The sequence below is a fragment of the Pantherophis guttatus genome, chromosome 1, assembly GCF_059756535.1.
Source record: "Pantherophis guttatus breed Tessera chromosome 1, ASM5975653v1, whole genome shotgun sequence".
Lineage (NCBI taxonomy): Eukaryota > Metazoa > Chordata > Lepidosauria > Squamata > Colubridae > Pantherophis > Pantherophis guttatus.
The window spans coordinates 168,919,857-168,942,675 of record NC_142063.1 but is presented as its reverse complement, the minus strand read 5'-3'; the positions used below and the strand labels follow the sequence as shown (position 1 = coordinate 168,942,675).

The 22,819-nt window shown below is 38.6% G+C and overlaps 1 protein-coding gene across 4 annotated transcripts in view; it reads left to right on the top strand.

Moving 5' to 3' along the window:
• Nucleotides 1–22,088, top strand: part of HYCC2 (hyccin PI4KA lipid kinase complex subunit 2) — a 77,998-nt gene extending 55,910 nt beyond the window's left edge. For 2 of the 4 annotated variants that reach the window (XM_034430478.3, XM_060688096.2), the window contains exons 9-13: nt 8,842–8,958; nt 10,352–10,439; nt 14,140–14,299; nt 15,539–15,706; nt 21,074–22,088. In XM_034430478.3, the coding sequence (XP_034286369.2) occupies nt 8,842–8,958; nt 10,352–10,439; nt 14,140–14,299; nt 15,539–15,706; nt 21,074–21,672 (1,132 nt within the window). In that variant the 3' untranslated portion in view covers nt 21,673–22,088. The remainder of the gene's footprint in view (nt 1–8,841; nt 8,959–10,351; nt 10,440–14,139; nt 14,300–15,538; nt 15,707–21,073) is intronic. The other 2 variants (XM_034430522.3, XM_087885025.1) reach the window with 1 other exon arrangement.
• Nucleotides 22,089–22,819: the final 731 nt, after the last annotated feature.

Here is a 22,819-nt window from a genome sequence, read left to right as displayed (position 1 = left end):
TTGGAGCTTAGAAATATTTGCATTATTGGTGATTTTAATGGGGTAGTAAACCCGGAAATGGATTATAAGAGTGGAATAGTGAAAAAGAACAAAAGGAAAAGGCTCTCCAAAACCTTTTTTGACCTAGTCGATGAGCACAATTTAGTAGACCTCTGGCGAGTATTACATCCGAACGATAAGCAATTCACTTATTATTCAAACCCTCAGAAGTCCTGTTCAAGGATTGACATGGTTTGGGTCAGTAGAAGTTTGGGGTTAGAAATCCACTCAGTTGAAATCACCCCAAATGTATGGGCTGATCACAACCCATTAGAGATAAAGTGGAAGAGCCCAAACAGAATTAAACGAAGGAGATGGAGATTAAATACTCATATCCTTAGAGATGTAGGGTTTACCAAAAAGCTCCAGAGAGATTTACAATTGTTTTTTGAGGAGAATGAGAACCAGGAAACTCTCTCAACATGTGTTTGGGATACAATGAAGGCTTATTTGAGAGGATTAGTAATATTGCATAATATATATAACAACAAAGAAAAAAGAAAGGCTCAGAAGGATTTGCTAATCCAGTTGGAAGAAGCAGAAAAGAAACTACAACGAGACCCCAGTGATACTGCAAAAAAAGTACAATGGATGACAACAAGGCATAAATTAAATTTATTAGAACAGGAAGAATTGGCAAAAAAAATGAAACAATCTAAACAATACTATTTTGATAATGCAAACAAGCCAGGGAGATGGTTATCGTATAAATTAAAAAAAGAGAAGGAGAAGGGGGTTATAGATTGCTTGGAGAATTGGGAAGGCAAAATACTAGAGGAAGAGGAGGAGAAACTTGAGTTTGTCAGACAATATTACGAGACATTATATAGAGAGGAGGAAACTCAATTGATAGCATTAATCAATACCTCGCCAAAGAGAAACTTCCACAGATAAAGGAGGAGGAAAGGGAAATGCTTAATAGAGAAATTACAATAGAGGAATTGAAGGGGACAGTATCTAAATTAAAGAGCAATAAAACCCCTGGCCCTGATGGCCTCCCAGGAGAATTGTATAAAAACCAGGAACTGGAAGAAATACTCGTACTGAAACTTCTGGCAATATGCAATGGGGCCCTGAGAGGCTCCAGGATTCCAGAATTGTGGGAGGAGGCGTTAATCACATTAGTAGAAAAGGAAGGTACCGACCCCAAACAAATAAAGAACTATAGGCTGATCTCCTTACTTAATACGGACTATAAAATATTTATGGGAATACTAGCAGGTAGGATGAAGATAATACTAAATAATTGGATCCACCCTGACCAAAACGGGTTCCTCCCTGGAAGACAGATCAGAACTAACATGAGAGTGGTGATGGATGTGCTGGAGTATTATGAAATATACTCTGAGAAACAGCTGGCCTTGGTCTTTCTCGACGCCCAGAAGGCATTTGACAACCTAAATTGGGGATTTATGATCCAGCAGATTAAATGAATGAATTTTGGGGAATACTTCGAGAATGCGATAAAAACAATTTATGATAAGCAGAGTGCAAATATTATACTGAATGGAGATATGACCAAAACTTTCCGGATTGGCAAAGGGGTAAGGCAAGGCTGTCCACTCTCTCCACTCTTATTCATATTAGCCCTGGAGATATTGTTAAGGAATATTAGGCAAAATAACGAGATACGCAGATTGGAAATTAGGAACGAAACTTTCAAAATTCAAGCTTTTGCCGACGATGTAGCATTGATTATGGAGGACCCGTTAACGACTGGGCCAAAGGTATTGAAAGAGATAGACGAGTACGGGAAGCTATCTGGATTTAAATTAAATATGACAAAAACTAAAATGTTAACAAAAAATATCCCGAAAAGAGAACAGGAAATATTAATAGAAAATTTGGGCATCCAAACAGTTAAAAAGATAAAATATTTAGGGATTTGAATTACTGCTAGATGCTCAACCCTGAAGGAGGATAATTATGCACCATTACTGACAAAGATCAAGCAAGATTTGGACCGTTGGGGGAAGTTACAAATATCGTTTCTAGGTAGGATAGCCACCATTAAGATGAGTATTCTCCCCAAATTAATATACTTGTTTCAAACCACACCAGTTAGCATTGACAAAAAATATTTTTCGGATCTAAATATGATAGTAAGGAAATTTATTTGGGGAGGAAAAAAGCCGAGAATTGCGTTACGATCACTGCAGGAAAAAAGAAACAAAGGCGGAATTGGGCTCCCAGTTTGGGAGATATATCACAAAGCTGCCAATTTAGTATGGCTACGAAAGTGGGCCTCATTAAGAAACAAAAGAATTCTACAACTGGAAGGGCATGACTTGCTGAGAGGCTGGCATGCCTACCTCTGGGATAAAGGAAAGGGGGCAGGGATATGTTTTCACCGACACAAAATTAGAGATACATTAATGAAGACATGGAAAGAAATTAGGCATAAACATTACTTTAAAATCCCAAAATGGATCTCTACAATGGAGGCAATGATCTACCCAAACACAATAAGCAGAGAGAAAATGTTCACATATCAAGACATTCTAGATAACAGTGGCAACCTTAAATCAAATGAGATATTGAAAGAGCAAGGGATTCATATCGATTGGTGGCCCTATTTACAACTTAAATCCCGATATAGGAAAGATAAACAGGAAGAGGGAATAGAAACGGGGACAAATAGCTTTGATAAGGTATGGCTGGGCAATGAGAATAAACTATTAGCTAAATTATACTCCTACCTGCTCGAATATGACAGAGAAGGAGAAATACTTAAAGACCAAATGATCGCTTGGGGGAAAAATATCGACTCAAAGATAAACTTGGATGATTGGGAAGAAATATGGAACAGCAATCTTAAATTGACAAGAGCAACAAGCTATAAGGAGAATCAGTACAAAATGCTGTATAGATGGCATTTAGCACCATCTAGAATTGCAAAGATTTATTCGAATGCAAGCCCCAAGTGTTGGAAATGCGGCCACTATCAAGGTACCTTCTACCACATGTGGTGGACGTGCCCGGAAGCGAGGAAATTCTGGAAAAAAATACAAAAATGGATCCAAGAAATATTAAATGAGGATATTAACTTTTTGCCTGAAATTTATCTCCTGGGAGTGCTAAAACAAACATTTGTTAAGAAAAAGAAATATCTGATTATTCATATTGTCACAGCTGCTAGACTCTCCTATGCCAGTTATTGGAAAGAGAAAAAATGTCCAACTGAGGAACAGGTAGTCAATAAAGCATTGGACTGTGCAGAAATGTGCAGATTAACGTATGTGTTAAATGGAAAGGAGGACTCAGAATTCTACGCGATTTGGGATTTGTGGTATAGATGGTTGAAAAATAAATGCAAAAGTTAACTTCTATTAGGACAATGTTTAATTACTAATTAAATCTATATATTATTGTTGTAATCAATTTTATAAAAATTCACGTATAAATTGTATAATATTTAGATAATTGATTAGATACCATACCTGTAAATATACAATATGACTACACATTGCCGAACCGTAACGTTTGAAATGTAATATACTCTTTATTCAATAAAATTTCATTAAAAAAAAAAAGATTAGGGACCACTAATTTAAGGATCTAGATAAATTTATGACAAGAACAAAAGCAATATGAAAAGGGCCTATAAACTCATGTCTTTATTGTTATTGGTTTATTTGTTGTTTCATTTCACTTTTTATACATCTTTTCCCACTAAGATGAACCAATAATTATCTTCTAATTCTGCAATATCTGTGCCAACCATATATGGATCCATGCCTTTAATGCATCCATCCTAAAAATCCAATAAGGGTTGGGTTACAGGTGGAATATCCTTAGAAGAAAAAGACATTTTAGTGCCATGGTGCTGAAAACCTTTTTAAAGGAGAATTGATGTTTGAGTCCAAAGTTTGCGTTCTTATAGCTCTTCTCCCTTTAGAATCCTATTGGTGGCCAAATTCTAATTTCTTTATTTTTAAAAGGATATTCTTGACTTTGGCTTTGGCTGGATTTCTTTCTTTCTTTTTTTTGCTGCAGTTAAATGTTAGGTGGACATTGACGGTTGCTACTTGGATACTTTCCATACGTATGATTAGGTGTAATTTGATTGAGGCTGCTACTGAACTGCAGAAATAATTGCTGAGAGATTTCAGTGGGAATAGATTGGCAGCTTCTACAAAAATCAAGTTTGTGATGGTAGGATGTTTTCAGGCAAAATAGGAAATATTGTGAATGGTAATAGTCACTTTCTAATATATCATTAGTAATAGAATGCAATACTGCAGGCTACTTCTGCTGTCTGCCGGCTGCCTGCAATTTGACAGTTCAAATCTCACCAGGCTTAAGGTTGACTCAGCCTTCCATCCTTCTGAGGTTGGTAAAATGAGGACTCAGATTGTTGGGGGCAATATGCTGACTCTTAGAGGGGGCTGTAAAGCACTGTGAAGCGGTATATAAGTCTAAATGCTATTGCTATCATCCCATGATATTGTAACCATCTTTCATTGTAGCTTTATGTAGAGAAAGGATTGTTTTAGTGGCATGTATTCAACTGCGGAGCTCCTTGCACTGCGAGATTCCCCCCTCTCGCATGTCTGGCCCTCTCAGTTATCAAGGGCTGCCCTTGAGGACGGGTTTTGGAACCCTGAGAGGTGGTTTGCAAAAAACCGACGGCTTTGGGGTTTTTTAGATAAATCTTTAAGTTCTATTTTAAGGGGTTCTGGGAGGGATTGTGGGAATGGATCTGGGGGGATCCATAAATCCACTGAAAGGGGTAATGGGTCTGATAATCATGGTGGGGAGGATGGGGACAGAAATCTGACAAGGATGCAGGGGGATGAAGCGATGGTCATTAGTATAGTAAATGGGAGGGGCAGATATGACGGCTGCAGGGGGCCATATTATGTTTCGGGAGTACGCACTCGTTGTTTACGAGCGATTGCCCACTCCGACCCCCAAAGCACTGCTCATTTCCCGGGTTGTTCAGAGTCTCAGACCCTGGGTCTATGGCTGATGTTATGTAATGCCAGGTCAGTGGTAAATAAAGCCCCCCTCATTCATGATCTTATTTCAGAGGGGGGTGCTGACCTGGCAGGGATTACGGAGACCTGGTTAGGCCAGGAGGGAGGAGTTCCCCTTGTGGAAATGTGCCCGCCAGGTTTCCGTGCATTCCATCAGCCAAGGACTCAGGGAAGGGGTGGGGGAGTGGCAGCAATCATTAGAGAAAGTCTTTGCCCGAGGGAGGCCACTGTTCCTCAGATAGCCGGATGTGAGTCCCTCCTTGTGAAGTGGGGTCGGGGGATTCAGATGGGCCTACTGATTGCGTACCTGGCTCCCTGCCACGTAACAGCGGTCCTGCCTGAGCTGCTCAACATTATAGCCGGGGTGGTGGTGGAAACCCCCAGACTTATTGTTATGGGGGATTTTAACCTGCCATCCGCTGGTGAGATGTCGGAGATGGCTCGGGAGTTCATGGCTTCCATGACGGCCATGGACCTGACCCAGGTAGTTCAAGGCCCCACCCACTTGGGGAATCACACTCTGGACTTGATTTTTGTCTTTGATCAGTGGCTGAATGATCTAAGAATAGGGGATATAGACATCAAGCCCTTGTCATGGTCTGATCATTCTCTCCTTCACATGGACTTTCAAGTCACTTCCACCCACTGCAGGGAGACGGAACCAACCAAATTGTTCCGTCCCAGGCGCCTGATGGACCCTGAAAGTTTCCTGATGGAGCTTGGGCCATTTCCTGAGACTCTGGCTCACAACTCGGCTGAGGACCTGGTGGTCGCCTGGGACAGGGCGGCTACTGGGGCCTTGGACTGCGTTGTGCCTTTGCGGCCTCTGACCCGATGCCGATCTCGTCTAGCTCCTTGGTTTTCCGAGGAGCTGAGAGAGATGAAGCGTCGGAAAAGACGCCTGGAGAGCGATTGGAGGACAAGCCGATCTGAATCTGACCGAACACAGGTGAGATCTTATATTAAGACCTACCTAGTGGCGATAAGAGCGGCGAAGTCTAGCTACTTCTCCGCTCTTATTGCATCTGCAGAAAACCGCCCAGCTGCACTGTTTAGGGTGACCCGCTCCCTACTTCAGGTGGGGGTACGGGAAGATCCCTTAAAGGGTCGAGCTGAGGATTTTGTACAATTCCTGCATGATAAAGTCGCTCAGATTCGGGAAGGCCTGGACTCCGATTGGGTAGATCCAAGGGAGGAGACGGGGGCAGGTCTTGAGAGCGTTATCTGGGAAGAGTTTGACTCTGTGGCTCCTAAGGACGTGGACAGGATTCTGGGCAAGCTTAACGCTGCCACATGTTTATTGGACCCATGTCCCTCCTGGTTGGTACTGGCCTCCCGGGAGGTTACACGAGGCTGGCTCCAGGGGATTATAAATGCTTCTCTGAGTGAGGGTGTCTTTCCCGCCGCCTTGAAAGAGGCGGTTGTGAAGCCCCTCCTCAAGAAGCCTTCCCTGGACCCGGCTATATTATCAAATTATCGTCCAGTCTCCAATCTTCGCTTTGTTGCGAAGGTTGTTGAGAGTGTGGTGGCGCGACAACTACCCTGATACCCTGATGAAGTTCTCTATCTAGATCCGTTCCAGTCGGGCTTCGGGTCACGATACAGCATGGAAACGGCATTGGTCGCATTGGTGGATGATCTCTGGAGGGCTCGGGACAGAGGTTGCTCCTCTATCCTGGTCCTATTAGATCTCTCAGCGGCTTTTGATACCATCGACCATGGTATCTTACTGCACCGGCTGGAGGGGTTAGGAATAGGGGGCACCGTGCTTCGGTGGTTCTCCTCCTTCCTCTCTGACCGTTCGCAGTTTGTGTTGGCAGGGGGGCAGAGGTCAACCTCGAGGCACCTTATTTGTGGGGTGCCGCAAGGGTCAGTCCTCTCACCCCTTCTGTTCAACATTTATGTAAAACCGCTAGGCGAGATCATCCGTGGTTTTGGGGTGAGTGTTCATCAATATGCTGATGACACACAGCTATACATCTCCACCCCAGACCACCCCAATGATGCCCTTGCTGTGATGTCCCGTTGCCTGGAGGCCGTGCAGATCTGGATGGGGAGAAACAAGCTCAGACTCAACCCCTCCAAGACCGAGTGGCTGTGGCTTCCGGCGTCCTGGTATAGTCAGCTAGTACCATCACTGACAATAGGGGATGAGATCTTGCTCCCCACAGAGAGGGTCCGCAAGTTGGGTGTCCTCCTGGATTCACGGTTATCTTTAGAAGATCATTTGACAGCCGTGGCCAGGGGTGCCTTTTATCAGGTTTGCCTGATCCGCCAGTTGCGTCCCTTGCGCATGGTCACTCATGCCCTAGTTACCTCCCGTATGGACTACTGTAATGCTCTCTACATGGGGCTCCCCTTGAAAAGCACCCGGAGGCTCCAACTGGTCCAGAACGTAGCCGCGCGGGTGATTATGGGCGCAGCTCGTTACGCCCATGTAACACCTCTCCTACGCGAGCTGCACTGGCTCCCGGTGGTCTTCCGGGTGCGATTCAAGGTGTTAGTTATCACCTTTAAAGCGCTCCATGGCTTAGGACCTGGGTACCTAGGAGACCGTCTTTTGCCACCAATAGCCTCCCACCGACCAGTTCGTTCTCACAGGGAGGGACTACTCAGGGTACCGTCAGTCAAATTATGTCGACTGGCGACTCCCAGGGGGAGGGCCTTCTCTGTGGGGGCTCCAACCCTTTGGAATGAACTGCCCCCGGAGATACGGAATATCCCTGATCTCCGTGCTTTCCGTCGTGCCCTCAAGACTCTGATGTTCCAACAGGCGGGGCTAAACATACGAACATGTGAATGATTTTTTAAATGTTATCTAATTCTGGGTTTTATTTGATTGACCAAACTAAGTAATAATTTTAATTAGCAATTTTATGATGTTTGTGTGTCTATGTTTTTCTTGACTGTACACCGCCTTGAGTCCTACGGGACTACGGGAGAAAGGCGGTATAGAAACATAACATAACATAACATAACATAACATAACATAACATAACATAACATAACATAACATAACATAACATAACATAACATAACATAACATAACATAACATAACATAACATAACATAACATAACAATATAATATAATATAATATAATATAATATAATATAATATAATATAATTAATATATAAATAAATAAATAAATGTCTTAATTAAGTGTTTATTTATGTAGATATTACTGAATTAAATATATTAAAACATTTGTAGGTAGTTCTCGACTTAACAAACACAATTGGGGGACCAGAATTTCTGTTGTTAAACAAGGTTGTTGTTGTTGAATTGTGCTTAATTTTACAAATTATTTTGCCACAGTTGTTAAGCAAATTACTGCAGTTGTTAAGTGAGTCGTGCAGTCATTAAGTGAATTGGGCTCTTCCCATTGACTTTGCTTATGAGAAGCTGGCTGGAAAGATTGCAAAAAGCAATTATGTGACCCTGGGATGCTGCAGCCATCATAGATATATGCCACTTGCCAAGCACCCAAATTTTGATCACCTGACTGTGGGGATGCTGCATTGGTTGTCAGTATGAGAACCAGTTGTAAGTCACCATCTAACAGTGAATAGTTGCTAAACAAGGGTTACCTGTACTTTATTGCATCACAAATACTTTGGTTTCCAATTTAAGTGAGTAGTTTTCTCACAACAGTATATACTACCCGGGACTATAAAAACACATAAATAAACTATAAGTGAATATTATTATTGAAATACCTTGGTTTGTACTTTAGAGTTATGTATACAAAATTAAAAATAAGAAAATGTGTTTACTCAACAGATAAATATTTAATTTTTAGAAATGCTTTTATGTTTTGCAGGCTCTGTGTGAGTGGATTTCCACGGCAAAATGAAAAATGCTGGAAGGAAGATGGCTGCAGAGTAGTATTGGATCCTGACTTCATGGTTCAGTTACTCACTGGAATCTATTACGCTGTGTATGTATCTAAATTTTGGATAAGTAACTGTTCTTTGTTTTTGAGCAAATTATTCATATTTTTTCAGGAATAAAATGTAAGATACAGTAAGTGCTTATTAAAATATTAATAGTGGACAGTGGACTTCTTTCAGGCCATTTTTCTGCTTTTCTGTTTGACAATACCGTATTTCATTGGCCTAAATACAAATGAAAATACATATATTTTGTCTGGTTTGAAAAAACAGCAGTGAATGCAAGAGAACCACCTCAGTAACCCTCTAGCAGAGTACTTAACATGTTTTTCATTTTTTTCTTTTTGATTAAAATATTTGTGCTATCTTCTGCTGTGAAAAATGTAACTTACATTTGCCATGAAGTTGAGTTTTAACTCTGGAAAGTTTCGACTTGATTATTACCAGTTGCACTTTTCCTAGATTGAGGGGTCCTACTAATGGTCATTACTGTCCTGGCCATCTCACAGTTGAACTACTGTAATGTGCTCTACATAAGGCTCCCTTGAAGAGTATCCAGAAACTTCAGTTGGTTCAAAATGCAGTGAACACACATTATATCTCTGCTTCACAAGCTGCATTAGTTACCAGTTTATTTCCAGGTCCAATTCAAGGTGCTGATGTTGATCTTTAGAGCCTTTCACGGCATGGGTATTTGAGCCTCTCTCCAGTTTCATTTACCATCTCACCAGATCCGACAGAGAGGGCATAGCAATAGCAATAGCACTTAGATTTATATACCGCTTCACAGTGCTTTACAGTCCTCTCTGAGTGGTTTTACAGACTCAGCATATTGTCCCCCAAAATCTGGGTCCTCTTTTTACTGACTTTGGAAGGATGGAAGACTGAATCAACCTTGATCTGGTGGGACTCGAACTGCCAAATTACTGGCAGTCAGCAGAATTAGCCTGCAATACTGCATTCTAACCACTGTGCCGCCATGGCATGTTATGGGCTCTGTCATCTAGGGAGCTGCATTTGGTAGGCCCTAGGAATCAGGCCTTTTTTTGTTGTGTGTCCATGTTGTGGAATCTTCTCCCCCTGAAGTGATGTTGGCCATATCATTTCTGAACTTTTGAAGGTCCCTTAAGACAAGTTATGTTTGCAGAACTGGGGACTCCAGGGGATGGGTGAACCAGTGAGATGTCTCAGTTATTATTAACATCTCTTTGTCTGCTATGTCAAAAATGTTAGTAATGAAATTATCCTGACTGAAATACACAAGGAAGAGGAAGCAAGAAAGAATTGTACCCATGAGTCAGCTATTTACTTAGGATCTTACAGCTAGCACTAGCAAAACCAAAACAGCAGAAAAGGGCATATTTGGAAGTTAACTGATGGGGGAAAGCTCAAGATCACAAAAATAATGCACTGTGTTATTTCTTTTGCATCCATATATAGCTACAATGGACAATGGGAACTTGGTCAGGAAGCCCTGGATGATATAATATATCGAGCTCAGCTTGAACTCTATTCTCAGCCACTGCTGGTAAGGAGATAGGCTGTAATCTGTTCATGAGGTTTAAATTGTGCATATAATTGTAATATTAATAGTTACCTTTGAATGAATTATGTAATATTCTAAAATTTTCCAAAGGAACCTTCAGCAGAATAGCTTGTGCACATTGTAACAAAATCTCGTGATAAATTGTACACTTTGATTTCATCCACTTGGCTACAATCCAGAGTTCCTCAGTCTCTTATAAAGCAAAGATTAGCAGAATATTGGTTAACAGGGGAATAATTATATTACTTGCAACCATTGTTTGACTGCTACCTGCAGTCTTATTGAACTTATTGAACGCTTATTGAAAGCACTCTTTTGTGAATCATGCAGATGTACACTTGTGTGTTGTTCATGTATACAGTAGTCCTTAATTTAATAACCATTCGTTTAGAATCGTTTGAATCAATAACTGAAGTAAAAGTGACTTATGACCATTTTTCACACTTACAATCATTGCAGCATCCTCATGGTCACATGATCAAAATTTGAATGCTTGGCAACTGCTTCATAATTATGACCGTTGCTGTATCCCAAGGTCACGTGATCCCCTTTTGCAATCTTCTGACAAGAAAAGTCAATGGGAAAACCAATTCACTTAACAACCATATTACTAACTTAACAACTGCAGTGATTCATTTAACAACTGGGGCAAGAAAGTTTGTAAAACTGTCTCTCTTAGCAGCAGAAATTTTGGGCTGAATTGTGGTTGTAAATTGAGGATTATGTGTATGCTTGTTTATCTGCATTTTGCATATCTGTTGGGAAGACTTTTGGCATATGGCTAGATACTAACAGACTAGTAACTGTGGTACAACTTGAATTAGGCCTTTCTCTGAACTTGAACAGCATGATAATTATTTTAAGAAGGAAATCTTCCTTTTCCCCTCCAGCTTTTCTGAATGTAGGTCACTGGTCTTTTACTGGCTACATAAACAAGATGCTGAAAATAGAAAATGTCCACTTTCCTATGTCATTTGTTTTTCTTTACTGACAATCATGACCAGCAGATTGGTTTCTGCCTGTTTAAGGAGACACTGAAAGGGCTAAAGTCTTCTCCTGGCAAGCCACTTTGATCCAGTAATCATCCTCTTCATGAACCCTCAGTTTATCTTTCTCTTCTAGATTGGCGGTGGGTAGAGGAATAGATTTGTTTTGGGATTACCAAGAAGTGATCTTTGTAAAATAAAAAGCAGAGGTTAAGTTCCTGAACATACTTCATGAAAAGAAAACATAGGTGTGTGTGTACAATTTGGAAGAAAATGTGTGTGTGATTTGCCTAGATTTAATTAAATGTTAATGTTTTTTGCAAGGGAATCACCTTGTCAAATGAGATTGCATTTTTTAAATCTTCCCTTTAGATTAGGTTAAATGCTTGTTGATGAATTATTGCTGACTAGATAATAGTATCCTTCTGAAGACAACAATTTGAATTCCTTTTTTGTTAGTAAATGTTCCTTTAGTAAATAACTAAATGCTCTACTAAATCAATTTTTAATAAAAAATAAATTCTGCTGATAATAGGAGCCTGTAGTACAGTGGACTAAAGCACTGTTATTAACATCTGCTGCTTGCAATTACTGCAAGTTCAAATCTCACCAGGCTCAAGGTTGACTCAGCCTTCCATCCTTTCAAAGGTAGGTGAAATGAGGACCCAGATTGTGGGGGCAATAAGCTGACTTTGTATAAATATACAAAAGTATGAAGGCTATTGCTTAATGCATTGTAAGCCGCCCTGAGTCTCCGGGGAAGGGCGGCATATAAATTAAAGAAAAAAAAGAAAAAAAGCTCTCTGTAATATATTAAAAAGCCTAAAGATAGACTGAATTCATTTGAATTCAGCTTTTGTTTTTGACTAAACTGAAAAAGCTAAGGCAAACAGTAATCTGATGGAAAGTCCTTTCTGATATGCTCATATTGTAATAATATTGTACCCTATGACTATCATTAAGTGTTGTACCCTATGATTCTTGATGAATATATCTTTTCTTTTATGTACACTGAGAGCATATGCACCAAGACAAATTCCTTGTGTGTCCAATCACACTTGGCCAATAAAAAATTCTATTCTATTCTATTCTATTCTATTCTATTCTATTCTATTCTATTCTATTCTATTCTATTCTATTCTATTCTATTCTATTCCTATTCCTATTCCTATTCCTATTCCTATTCCTATTCCTATTCTATTCTATTTAATAATTGTATTATTAATAATATTAATATTAATAATATAATAATGAATTTTTTTCTTTCCAACCTTTTAAAAAGTTTATATTTGCTGTACTTCATTCTATTTGCATTTTTACTTTAAATCTTTCCTTTTCTGTTCTCCTTTTTATTAAAAAAGAAAAGTAAGGTGCTTGCCTCTTTATAATTTAATCTCTATTCTAATCTTAGTCATAAAACAGGGTGTCTGTCAGTGATCTTCAGCCTTCTGGATTTTTTTTTTTTAGTAAAGCAAATTTTATACATTTTAAACAGCATATATGAATGAAAATAATTCTACATGGTTTATGGTTGTATACATGATCTGGAGCTGAGAAGCTCCCACTTCCCTCATATGGCTCCCAGAAAATCAAAAGCATTTCCTTTCATTTTTAGTGAACCCTACATAGTTTATCATGATGGACAAAGGGTGGTTGGTTTGCATAGCCAGTTTCTATAAACAAGCCTTTCCCACCGTAATGCTCCTGGAAACAGCATTGCAGCTCATATGGTAGTATTACCACCCAGCATAGCCCCAAGAAGTGATTCAGTGACACTGAAAAGAAGAAACTTTTGTGAAACTTTTGTGTCATTTGTGCTAGAACTGGTATAAAATTCTTTTTTAAGTTAGCATCTCTAGATAAAGCATAGTTAAGATTTTTCTACTCATCTGATTCGACTAATGGAAATGGGAGAGTAAAGAAAATAATATCCTGTTACGAGGTTAACAAATCATGATTGGTAGCAAGAAGGGTACATGTAAAGGAAATCTTGGGAAGTAGAAGGCCAGCTTCTCCATGTCTAATCCTTGAGTTGTGGGACACTATGATTTTCCCAAATAGTGAGAAAACTATACTATTGATTTTTGGCAGTTGTAATACAGAAAGTACAATCAAAGAGACTTTGATAGTGGCTTTACATACATATCCTCATCTAGAGTTTTACAGTAGCAGAAGGGTTAGTTAAATATGTTATACCAAAATTAATACAGTACAATATTTGTCAACTCTATAAGTAAAATTTGACAAAAGCAACACACACTTGGCAGAAGATAGAAGGGAGTACATATCCTGACATGGAACTACAAAACTTAAAAATGCAAAGATTTATGTTAAATAACTACAAGGATTGTAGTTATTTAATATAAATCCTAAAATTTGGTTATCGCAGTTTTTTCTCTAGTCCTCCTTTAATTTCTTTTTTGATTGCCAACTTACTGTAGCAGAAGGAGTAGCAGAACCTGGGGGTGGGGTTCAAAGGGGGTTCAGCCTAGAATCTCTACGTAGCCACAAGTGAGCTAAGTCCAATTCCCTTTAAATTCTGTTGACCTTATCTAACTTCTAGCAAGTGCTAACCCTTAGCTGAAAATATTCCTGTGCATAGGCAGGAGCAGCAATAAATCAGTTTCATTGGACCTTCATGTGTGGACCTGATCTTTTGTCCCCGACACTTACACAGCATTTTACTGTTGTAATAGGTTGCAAATGCAATGAAGAATTCATTACCTTTTGATGCTCCTGATACATCACAAGGAGGACAGAAGGTTTTGAAAGTAGAGGTTACTCCAACAGTGCCAAGAATTTCTCGGACAGCTATTACAACAGCTTCAATCCGCCGACATCGCTGGAGAAGAGAAGGTAAGTCTTTATAATGCAAAGTGAAAATTGTAATATGGTATCATTCCCCTCCACTGGCAAATGCTAGTTTCTAAGCCTGAGTTTGAGCATTCATTTCAGGTATACAGACATACAGAAAATAATTATCTATGTATATGTACAAATGTGTAATCATGACTGCATACTATAATGAAATAAGAATTCTTCCTATTTTATATTTTGGGAAATCCAGAAAAACTTAAGTGATTTAAGTGGTATATCATGGTATGGAAATTGAATGGCACTTTAAAAATTTTGTAATTACTTTCTACTTTCAGTGGATTGGATCTTTCTGCTTTTTAAAAAATTGTTGGAAGGTAATTACTTTGATGGCATTTTGAGGGCAAATCCAGCTACATAGTATCTCGAAAAAATTAGACTTTTTTTTTCTTTTTCAAACTATTTCATAATTTATAATCTATATCTGACTTTTGGGGATGTGTGTTGCTCTTTTTTTAAAAAAAAATGGAATAGAGGGGTGTGTGTATGTATAAAATTCCAAAATACCAACAAAAGGCTACACAATATTGAAAATGTTCACTTTGTCTTTTCATTGATAAAATGGTAACTAGTACTTTAATATTAATTCAAACTAATATTTTCAGGACCTGTGCTCTGCAAACCTAACGATAAATCTCAAGTATTTTGTGTGGGGATAATTTAAGAATCTTTTAGTTTTCATAAGGAGCAACTTCAAATCTTTTAAATTCACCCCTGCCAGCAAAAAAAAAAAAAAAAAAAAAAAAAGAGCAAATGTTAAATTGGAAATATACCAATTTCTGTTATGGGTGGGTATGGTTTGATTATTTTTTTTACCAATTATATTGGTAAATATATAGTAGACTGCAAAAACATAAAATTTGAACTTTTATTAAACTTTAAATTCCTTGTTAAATATTTATGTACAATACTTGTTGATTCTCTGTTTTTTGTTTTCATTCTGAATTCTTCATAATAAAAACAAGTTAATCCTATTTTTACAAATCCTTCATCATGTACAGCCTCACTGCAGAAGTGTTGCATTTATGTCTTCTTGCACATGGCACATCATATCCACTTATTTTTATGATGCTGTTCAACTTCTTTGAAAAAAATGCAGGTTTTCTGTTTTCTGTTTTTTCTGGTTTTCTGTATTCCGTGTACACCTTCATTTCCCTGCCTGGGTTGTAATGATTAGGGAAAGAGTAGAAAGACACTAAAATATTATATGTTGAATCCCAGATGGCTTTGACTTCTCAAATGATGCTGACATGAGCATTCCCGGATCTCCGATCCTGCACGGCTCCACAGACCTAGGGATCAAACGCAAGCAAGAGGGGGACGTACTGATGCTCAGGATCCCTGAGCATGGCTCACCGGAGCCCAACTTGACACCAGCCACAAAAGAGGGTAGGACAGAGATAAGGTGGCATAAGTCAGTAAAGCCATTGCTTGGGGAGGATCCTGGCTCTTTCTTCCTGAGCAGAATTCCCTTTTGCTTTAGAGTATGTTCCATTGACCACAGGTATACTTTCTTCTCATTCCTTCTTTCTGCACATATCCCTTTAGGCCTAGCTTTAGGCCTGGAGCTGTTTATTCTAACAGTTTGAACTTTGACTATCTGTATAATATCTAGCTTAGCATGGTTAAAATAACCTGATAATTTTGATCACTTTGTAATGTAATGTGTTGATGATCTTGGGGGATCAGGGAAAGATTCTGCTTAGAGAATGATCAGACAAGAGAGAGGAGACCGCAGTCGCTTAATGGTCAGAGAAAAAAACTTAGGAGAGGCAGGAATTTTGTACCTTCAGATTTGCAAGATTGATGTCAGCCCTTCTGGGTAAACCAGACAGGAAACCTGACTAGATGAGCAAAATCTACTTTATTTTAAGACTAATTTAATATTTATTTATTTGTTCAACTTGTATGCCGCCTTTCTCTGAAGACTAAAGGCGGCTTACAATGCATTTAAAAACCATATATAAAAACATTAAACATTAAAACATTAAAAACAATTAGAACCCATTCACACCATTCATGGCCAGATCTCGCCAGATCGCAACAGCGAGATCAACGGTTCCAGGCCTGCCAGAAAATCCAGGTCTTCACCGCTTTTCGGAAGGCCAATAGGGTGGGGATGGTCCGGATCTCAGGAGGTAACTGGTTCCAGAGAGCTGGGGCAGCCACAGAGAAGGCTCTCCCCAGTGGGCCCGCCAGCCGGTACTGTTTAGCTGACGGGACCCAGAGGAGACCAACTCTGTGGGATCTTACCGGTCGCTGGGAGCTATGCGGTAGAAGGCGGTCTCGAAGATAACCTGGCCCTGAGCCATGTAGGGCTTTAAAGGTAATAACAAACACCTTGAATTGTGACCGGAGACCAATAGGGAGCCAGTGCAGCTCGCGGAGAATTGGTGTAATGTGGGTGTACCTAGGTGCACCCACGACAGCTTGCGCGGCTGCGTTCTGGACCAACTGAAGTCTCCAAACACTTTTCAAGGGTAGCCCCATGTAGAGCGCGTTGCAATAATCTAACCGTGAGGTGACAAGGGCATGAGTGACTGTGAGGAGAGCCTCCTGATCCAAGTAGGGTCGCAATTGGTACACCAGGTGAACCTGTGCAAAGGTCCCCGTAGCCACAGCTGACAGATGTTGCTCTAATCTTAGCTGTGAGTCTAGGAGGACACTTTTAACCCTCTGATCAATTAGGGCAGGTCTTCCTAAGTGTCTTCCTCTTAAGTTAAGTTAAATTAAGCGCTTTTTGTTTGATAGTTTCATCGGCAATCTCTTTCTCACATCCTCCAAGATCATCCATTCATTCTATTGCATCCTGGAACACCCTGCTAGTGAGCATGTTAAGTCTGCTAAATGTATACATATATACATTTGTAGATATATAAATGTATATATACAATAAATAAATATATTTGTATATATACAAATGGATATATATAATAAAAATGTGTCAAGTAAAAATATTGATGCTGTTTTCACCACCTGGAATGCTTTACAGAATATAAAATAATACTTTAACTGTAATTTAGTATTAGAAGGGGAGGGGAAACCATTTCTCTTACCATTTTATATACCAAACTTCCGGTTCAGTGAATGGTTTAATCACCTGTTCAGTGGATTGAAGTGGAATTAAATTGCCATTGTGCTATTTATAGGATTGTGTCTTGAAGTAGGTAATATAAACTTGAAGAGAGAAAAAATCTTATAGCCCTGTATAGTGGTATTCTTCATGTTAACTCTTTACTCTTTACTAAGAGATTCTCATTTTACTCTCTGCACGTCCTTAACCTACTGTCCTCTTGGTGATGGTGCAGAAGTATTCAGATAGCAATGCATTCTAAGTTATAGTTATAAATTTATACTTTGCTAATCTGCATATCCCCCTAATTTATTTCTATAGTGCTTCTTTTCTGTCTTTAGTGTAGTCTTTTTGGCATTGCTGATATTTTAAGACTTTAATAACATTTGCAAATTATGTGCTGTACATGCTTCACAGTTGCTCCAAGGAAAGCTATGTAGGAGATGACCAAGCTGAGCCCGAGGGAGGGGTCAAGCACGTCATCATCAATCTCGAGTCCCTTCACGCCCACAAGAGATCTAAGTCCAGCCCACCTTGAATTCCATTGACTCTTATCTACTGCCAATTTTCCTTTGACTGTTAGTAGTTCAGAGTCTTGTAGAAAGCATGTATTAAACCTGTATTCATTTGAACTGTCTTGGCTCCTGTTTTCTTGCGCCTGACAAACTAAACAACAAAGCAAACAAACCTTTTAGAGTTAGCATTAGAATTAGGATTCCTTATTTATTGCATCTGAATCCATCGTGCAATCAGAGTTCACGATGTCTGAAGAGGAGAGGCATTATTGGAAAACTATGGAAGCATGAAATTCAGAATTTACTCCTAGAACTGAGTGAATCTGAGCATGGCCAGTAAATGAGCCCTAACCACAACTTTTCTCCCACTGGTTTTATTTTGTTGTACTAACTACATGTTGCATGTGCATGACCAGAAGAAGGTACAGAAATTCTCGCACAAATTCTCAAATCTTCTTTTCAAAAAGAGTTGCTTTGATGCCACAGTACTTCTTTCTTTAATATGTTAGATATATTTAGATTAGGTGTTGTTGCCTAAATGTTTTCTAGATAAATAAAGTGAGCATAACTTACACAAAAAAGTATTTTAAAAATCATATTTTTTGTGAACGAATCTTTTTTGGGGGGGTCTGGGATAGGAAAAGATTGGTCTTCTCTTAATCATAAAAGGAAATCACATTGTTAAATTACTCTCTTTTGGTGATCTTGCTGATTTTGCATTAAATTGATAAATATTGCTTCTTTTCAAAACTCTGTAAATAAAATGACACAATCTTATCTTTCTTATACTGGTCTATGATCATAATAAAATTGTTTTCATTTGAACTTCCTTATTTATCCTTGATTTTAAATATTCCAAGTATATAATAAATAATCAGTCTTTTTTACAACATGCTTGGGTCACTTTACGTAAATATTCTCTGTAAGTTAATAAAAAGTAATCATAATACTGAGAGGATTAATGTGCATGTACTCCTCTTACATAGATTATGTAAGAGCAGCTTTGAATATGAATAATAATGTTGGGAGCATTGATGAACCATGTACCTGTTGAGGGCAGAGCTAGCATTGATTTAAAATTTTTTTTCCAAAAAATGGTTGAAATATCCTTTTGAGTTTATATTGACAAGCTTTATTACCTACAAGAACTTTGGTTCGGAATATACTTGAACTTTTTGTGAGAAAAATAAGCTTTTTCCCAAATGACTATGTTCCCATTGAAGTCAAAAGAATATATTTATAGTCATTAGTAAATCTGTATATTGCTCAAATTGAACTTCTGAATACTTGATGGCTTGAGAGGACCTACCTTGCATGTTGTTTTCCTCCTTTTTCACTTTCAAGCACTGTTGAGTTGCCTTGGCCTCTGCATGGTGGTGGCATTCGGAAAATTTACACCGAGCCTCTCTGACTCTTTTCTCCGAACGGAAGGGATAATTTTATTAATTATACTAAATAGTAATGTTGCAAACATCATTGACAAACAACAATATTTCTTCCACTTTATGTCATTTTATCCTTGCAAACTGATTGTAAGGCTTGAGATGTATCCATGGAAATTGACTCAGAAACACCTCTGGATATTGTGTTCCCTCCATTAAAGTAAGGAGGGGTTAAGAGAGGTGGTGGTAGGAAGGCAGCAGCTACTGCTGCTCAATCAAAAGCACTTTCACTTAGCTTTGCATGGTCTAAAAGGCAGATTTGCTTTCAGGACATTCTTTTATTTCAAATGGCTTTTTAACTTTTTGTGTGAAGAATACCATTTGCAAAGTGGCTTGTTTTTTAAACATAATATTGTACAAGGCTCAAGGTTTGTTTTTTTTTAATCTAAGGAGCCTTCTTATTTTACAGGACACGGTTGTGTTAATGTTTGAAATGTTAAAATGATGAAGTAAAAGAATCAACATTGCTGAGGAAATAGAAAAAAATCCTTTCAGCCTGTAAAATGGGCATTCTCTCAGCTGTCAGATTTAATTCTACATATTTACATTTATCAATATGATTACTTCGCAGAGGAGATTTTTGAAATAGGGGAGAAATGATGTATGTCAGAATAATTGTAAACTGAGTTTTACTGTACAAAACAGAACAGTATTAAGTTAAAATAATGGTGTCCAAAAAGTTGATTGGAAGAGAGAATGATCTGAGAGGCTGGTTAAGCACTTGGTTAGCTAAAAATAAATAATATTTTACAGACACAGCATCAGCTATGGAGACTTGCTTCTGCTTTGTAAATAAACTGTTCACTTGTTTATAATACTTCCACATTGTCCTAATTCCATGATAATGGGTCAGTATTTGAAACTGTCCAGAAATTTTTTAAAAATGTATATTTATTAAATTTATATGCCACCCATCTTGTACCCAGTGCTACTCTGATACGCAAAAACATTCTTACAAAACCTCACAGCGACACATGCACCACTGTTAAATACACACATTAATAAAATAGTACTCAGATGCTGACATTCAGGAATACTTGCATGCATCAAAATCTCCATTACACAGAACCCCTACAAATACTGAAATAGAACTGCCCCTTTGGCATTTAGAATAGGCAGAGGTTCAAAAATGAAATCAAACAAACTAAAAGTAGCCAAACAACCCACTATTTTCTATTTAAATGAATTCTGACCTAATTTTATGTACCAGCACATCCATTCTAGGTTGATCTTTAGCACTGGGAATGGCAGGAAGATTTCCATATGAATTTACTCCTGGAAGAATGTGTTTTTGGTCACATTCATTAAAAACAATCATAAACATTCCTCAGAAGTAAAAGTTCTCTATACAGTATTTAATATGCTTATTAATAAGTACAGCTAGGATTATAGCCATATACACATTTTTATAATTTACATATTAGTAGATATGTAATAAAACATGAATGGTTTATGACTTTTTGAGAAAGGTTATTCTTATGGACACAGTCCTAGGCATACCTTTTAGAAACTTAATCCATTTAAGCATTGTGTAATAAATTCATTCTGTTCCAGACTGCAGTATAAAAACAATTACAATAAAAACACTGTAACCTGAAGTTTTTAAGTTTCTCCAAAATGTTTTCAACATAATTTTGCTTTAAAAAACCTGAGTGGAATCCTATCCACTTTTAAAATTGAATCACAGTATTGCAATTTCTTATTCTGGGGTCTTTGGTATTTTCAGATGCTGAAGGAGTCAGTGGAAGAGAAGAGTCTGTGAACTTCAATGACGCTGATGAAGGGTTTTCCTCTGGGGCATCACTTAGCAGCCAGCCACCTGGGACCAAACCTTCATCCACATCTCAGAGGGGCAGCTTAAGGAAAGGAGTTGCTGGGCTTTTGGCCAAGGATAAGGAGATCATCTTGGCTACCAAATCCACAGACAGCCCTCGAGAATCTGCCCGTAAGCAGTACCTGCACCAATCAATTGACCTCAGTACAGATGCAATTGAAATTACTCCCACAAAGAAACATTTGAGTTTGCCTGCTGGGCAGGTGGTACCAAAAGCCAGCAGTGTAAGCCTGATCCGAACTGCAAGTGCTTCTTCCAGTAAATCATTTGACTATGTGAATGGTAGTCAGACGGGTTCCAATGTTGGCATTGGCAGTGATGGTGTTACTAACTTAGTAGCTGGCAACTCCAATCGTTTTTCAACCATTAGTCTACAAGAGGACCGGTTAAGTCAAGGTGGAAATGGTAAAGATGTCCACTCACCAGGAGCTCCTCTGACTAAGCAGTCCCGATCCCCAAGTTTCAATATGCAACTAATATCCCAAGTTTAACTTTTTTTTTTTACCTTCCTATATTTTTTCCATTTGTCCAATTCTTTTTTGAGCAACATCTACAATCTTCATCTTATCGTTTGAAAATCCTGGCTTTGGTGATCTTCGATTCATTTAGATACTATACTATATTTTGTACTGAAACAGCAATAAAACCTCATGTTTTTGCCCCCTCTCCCATAAATGTCATTGTGAAACAGTATAAAATATACTTTATGCCTTTTCCAAGCCTTTGATTCTCCTTGGGTGATGTGCAATCCATTATAGGCAGATCAGTTCCCATTTCAACACTGTGAGTCTTGAGAAGATTGGAGGAAATGGAGAATATGATCCCTATCAAAATGAAGCTTCGGCTTTCCTGAGAAATAATAAACGGGTTAGTTTTCTCAGTCTAAAGTTCTGCAAAGACTAATGAATTGTGATTTTTTTTTTTTTTGTCTCTTGGAACCAAGAGTGCCTCAGAGATTCTAGTAGGACTTTGGACCTCTGAGTTAGTGCAATCAATTCTGTGGGAGAGGAATATTGTCATTGCTTCTGATGGCAGTTGAAATGCACTTTGTCATGAACATTAGGGTAGTCTTCCTCTACCATCCATCCACTCTTGCCCTCTCAAGCTTAATGTTCAGCTACCGAGACATGTATATGTGACCAGGAAATTGCTCCTTCAGAATGAATTGGGCTATAAGTAGACAGCATAGGTTGCAATGCAGTTTTAAGGCCTATGGAGCGATGTTTACATGTCTTCCCCACCCAGGAAACAGGGTTGTTTCTCTACGTGGTAGAAATTTGAAAGATGAAATATATTTAAAACAAGATTGAGAAAATGGGGCATGGGCTTTCCCAAGTATGACTACTCATCAATGCTCCTTTAAAAGTTACTTTTGTAAGTTGATAATCTTTGGAACATACAAGAACAATTGAAGTTTAGGCCAGGGAGTTTTTCAGGGTGCTTGTGGTGGAATGACTAAATTTTGTCACTGAACAGACTCAGAAGCTTCAAAAAGGACAAGTGTTCTCCAGCGGGAAATGCCAGGAACAGAGGCAATGGCTGCTGGAAATACTGAGGCATCAGTTTTCCTTAAAATCATTTCTCAAGCAGTGGGGTTTTTTGGCAGCTTTCTCTTTCCAAAGGAAACAATTCACTGCC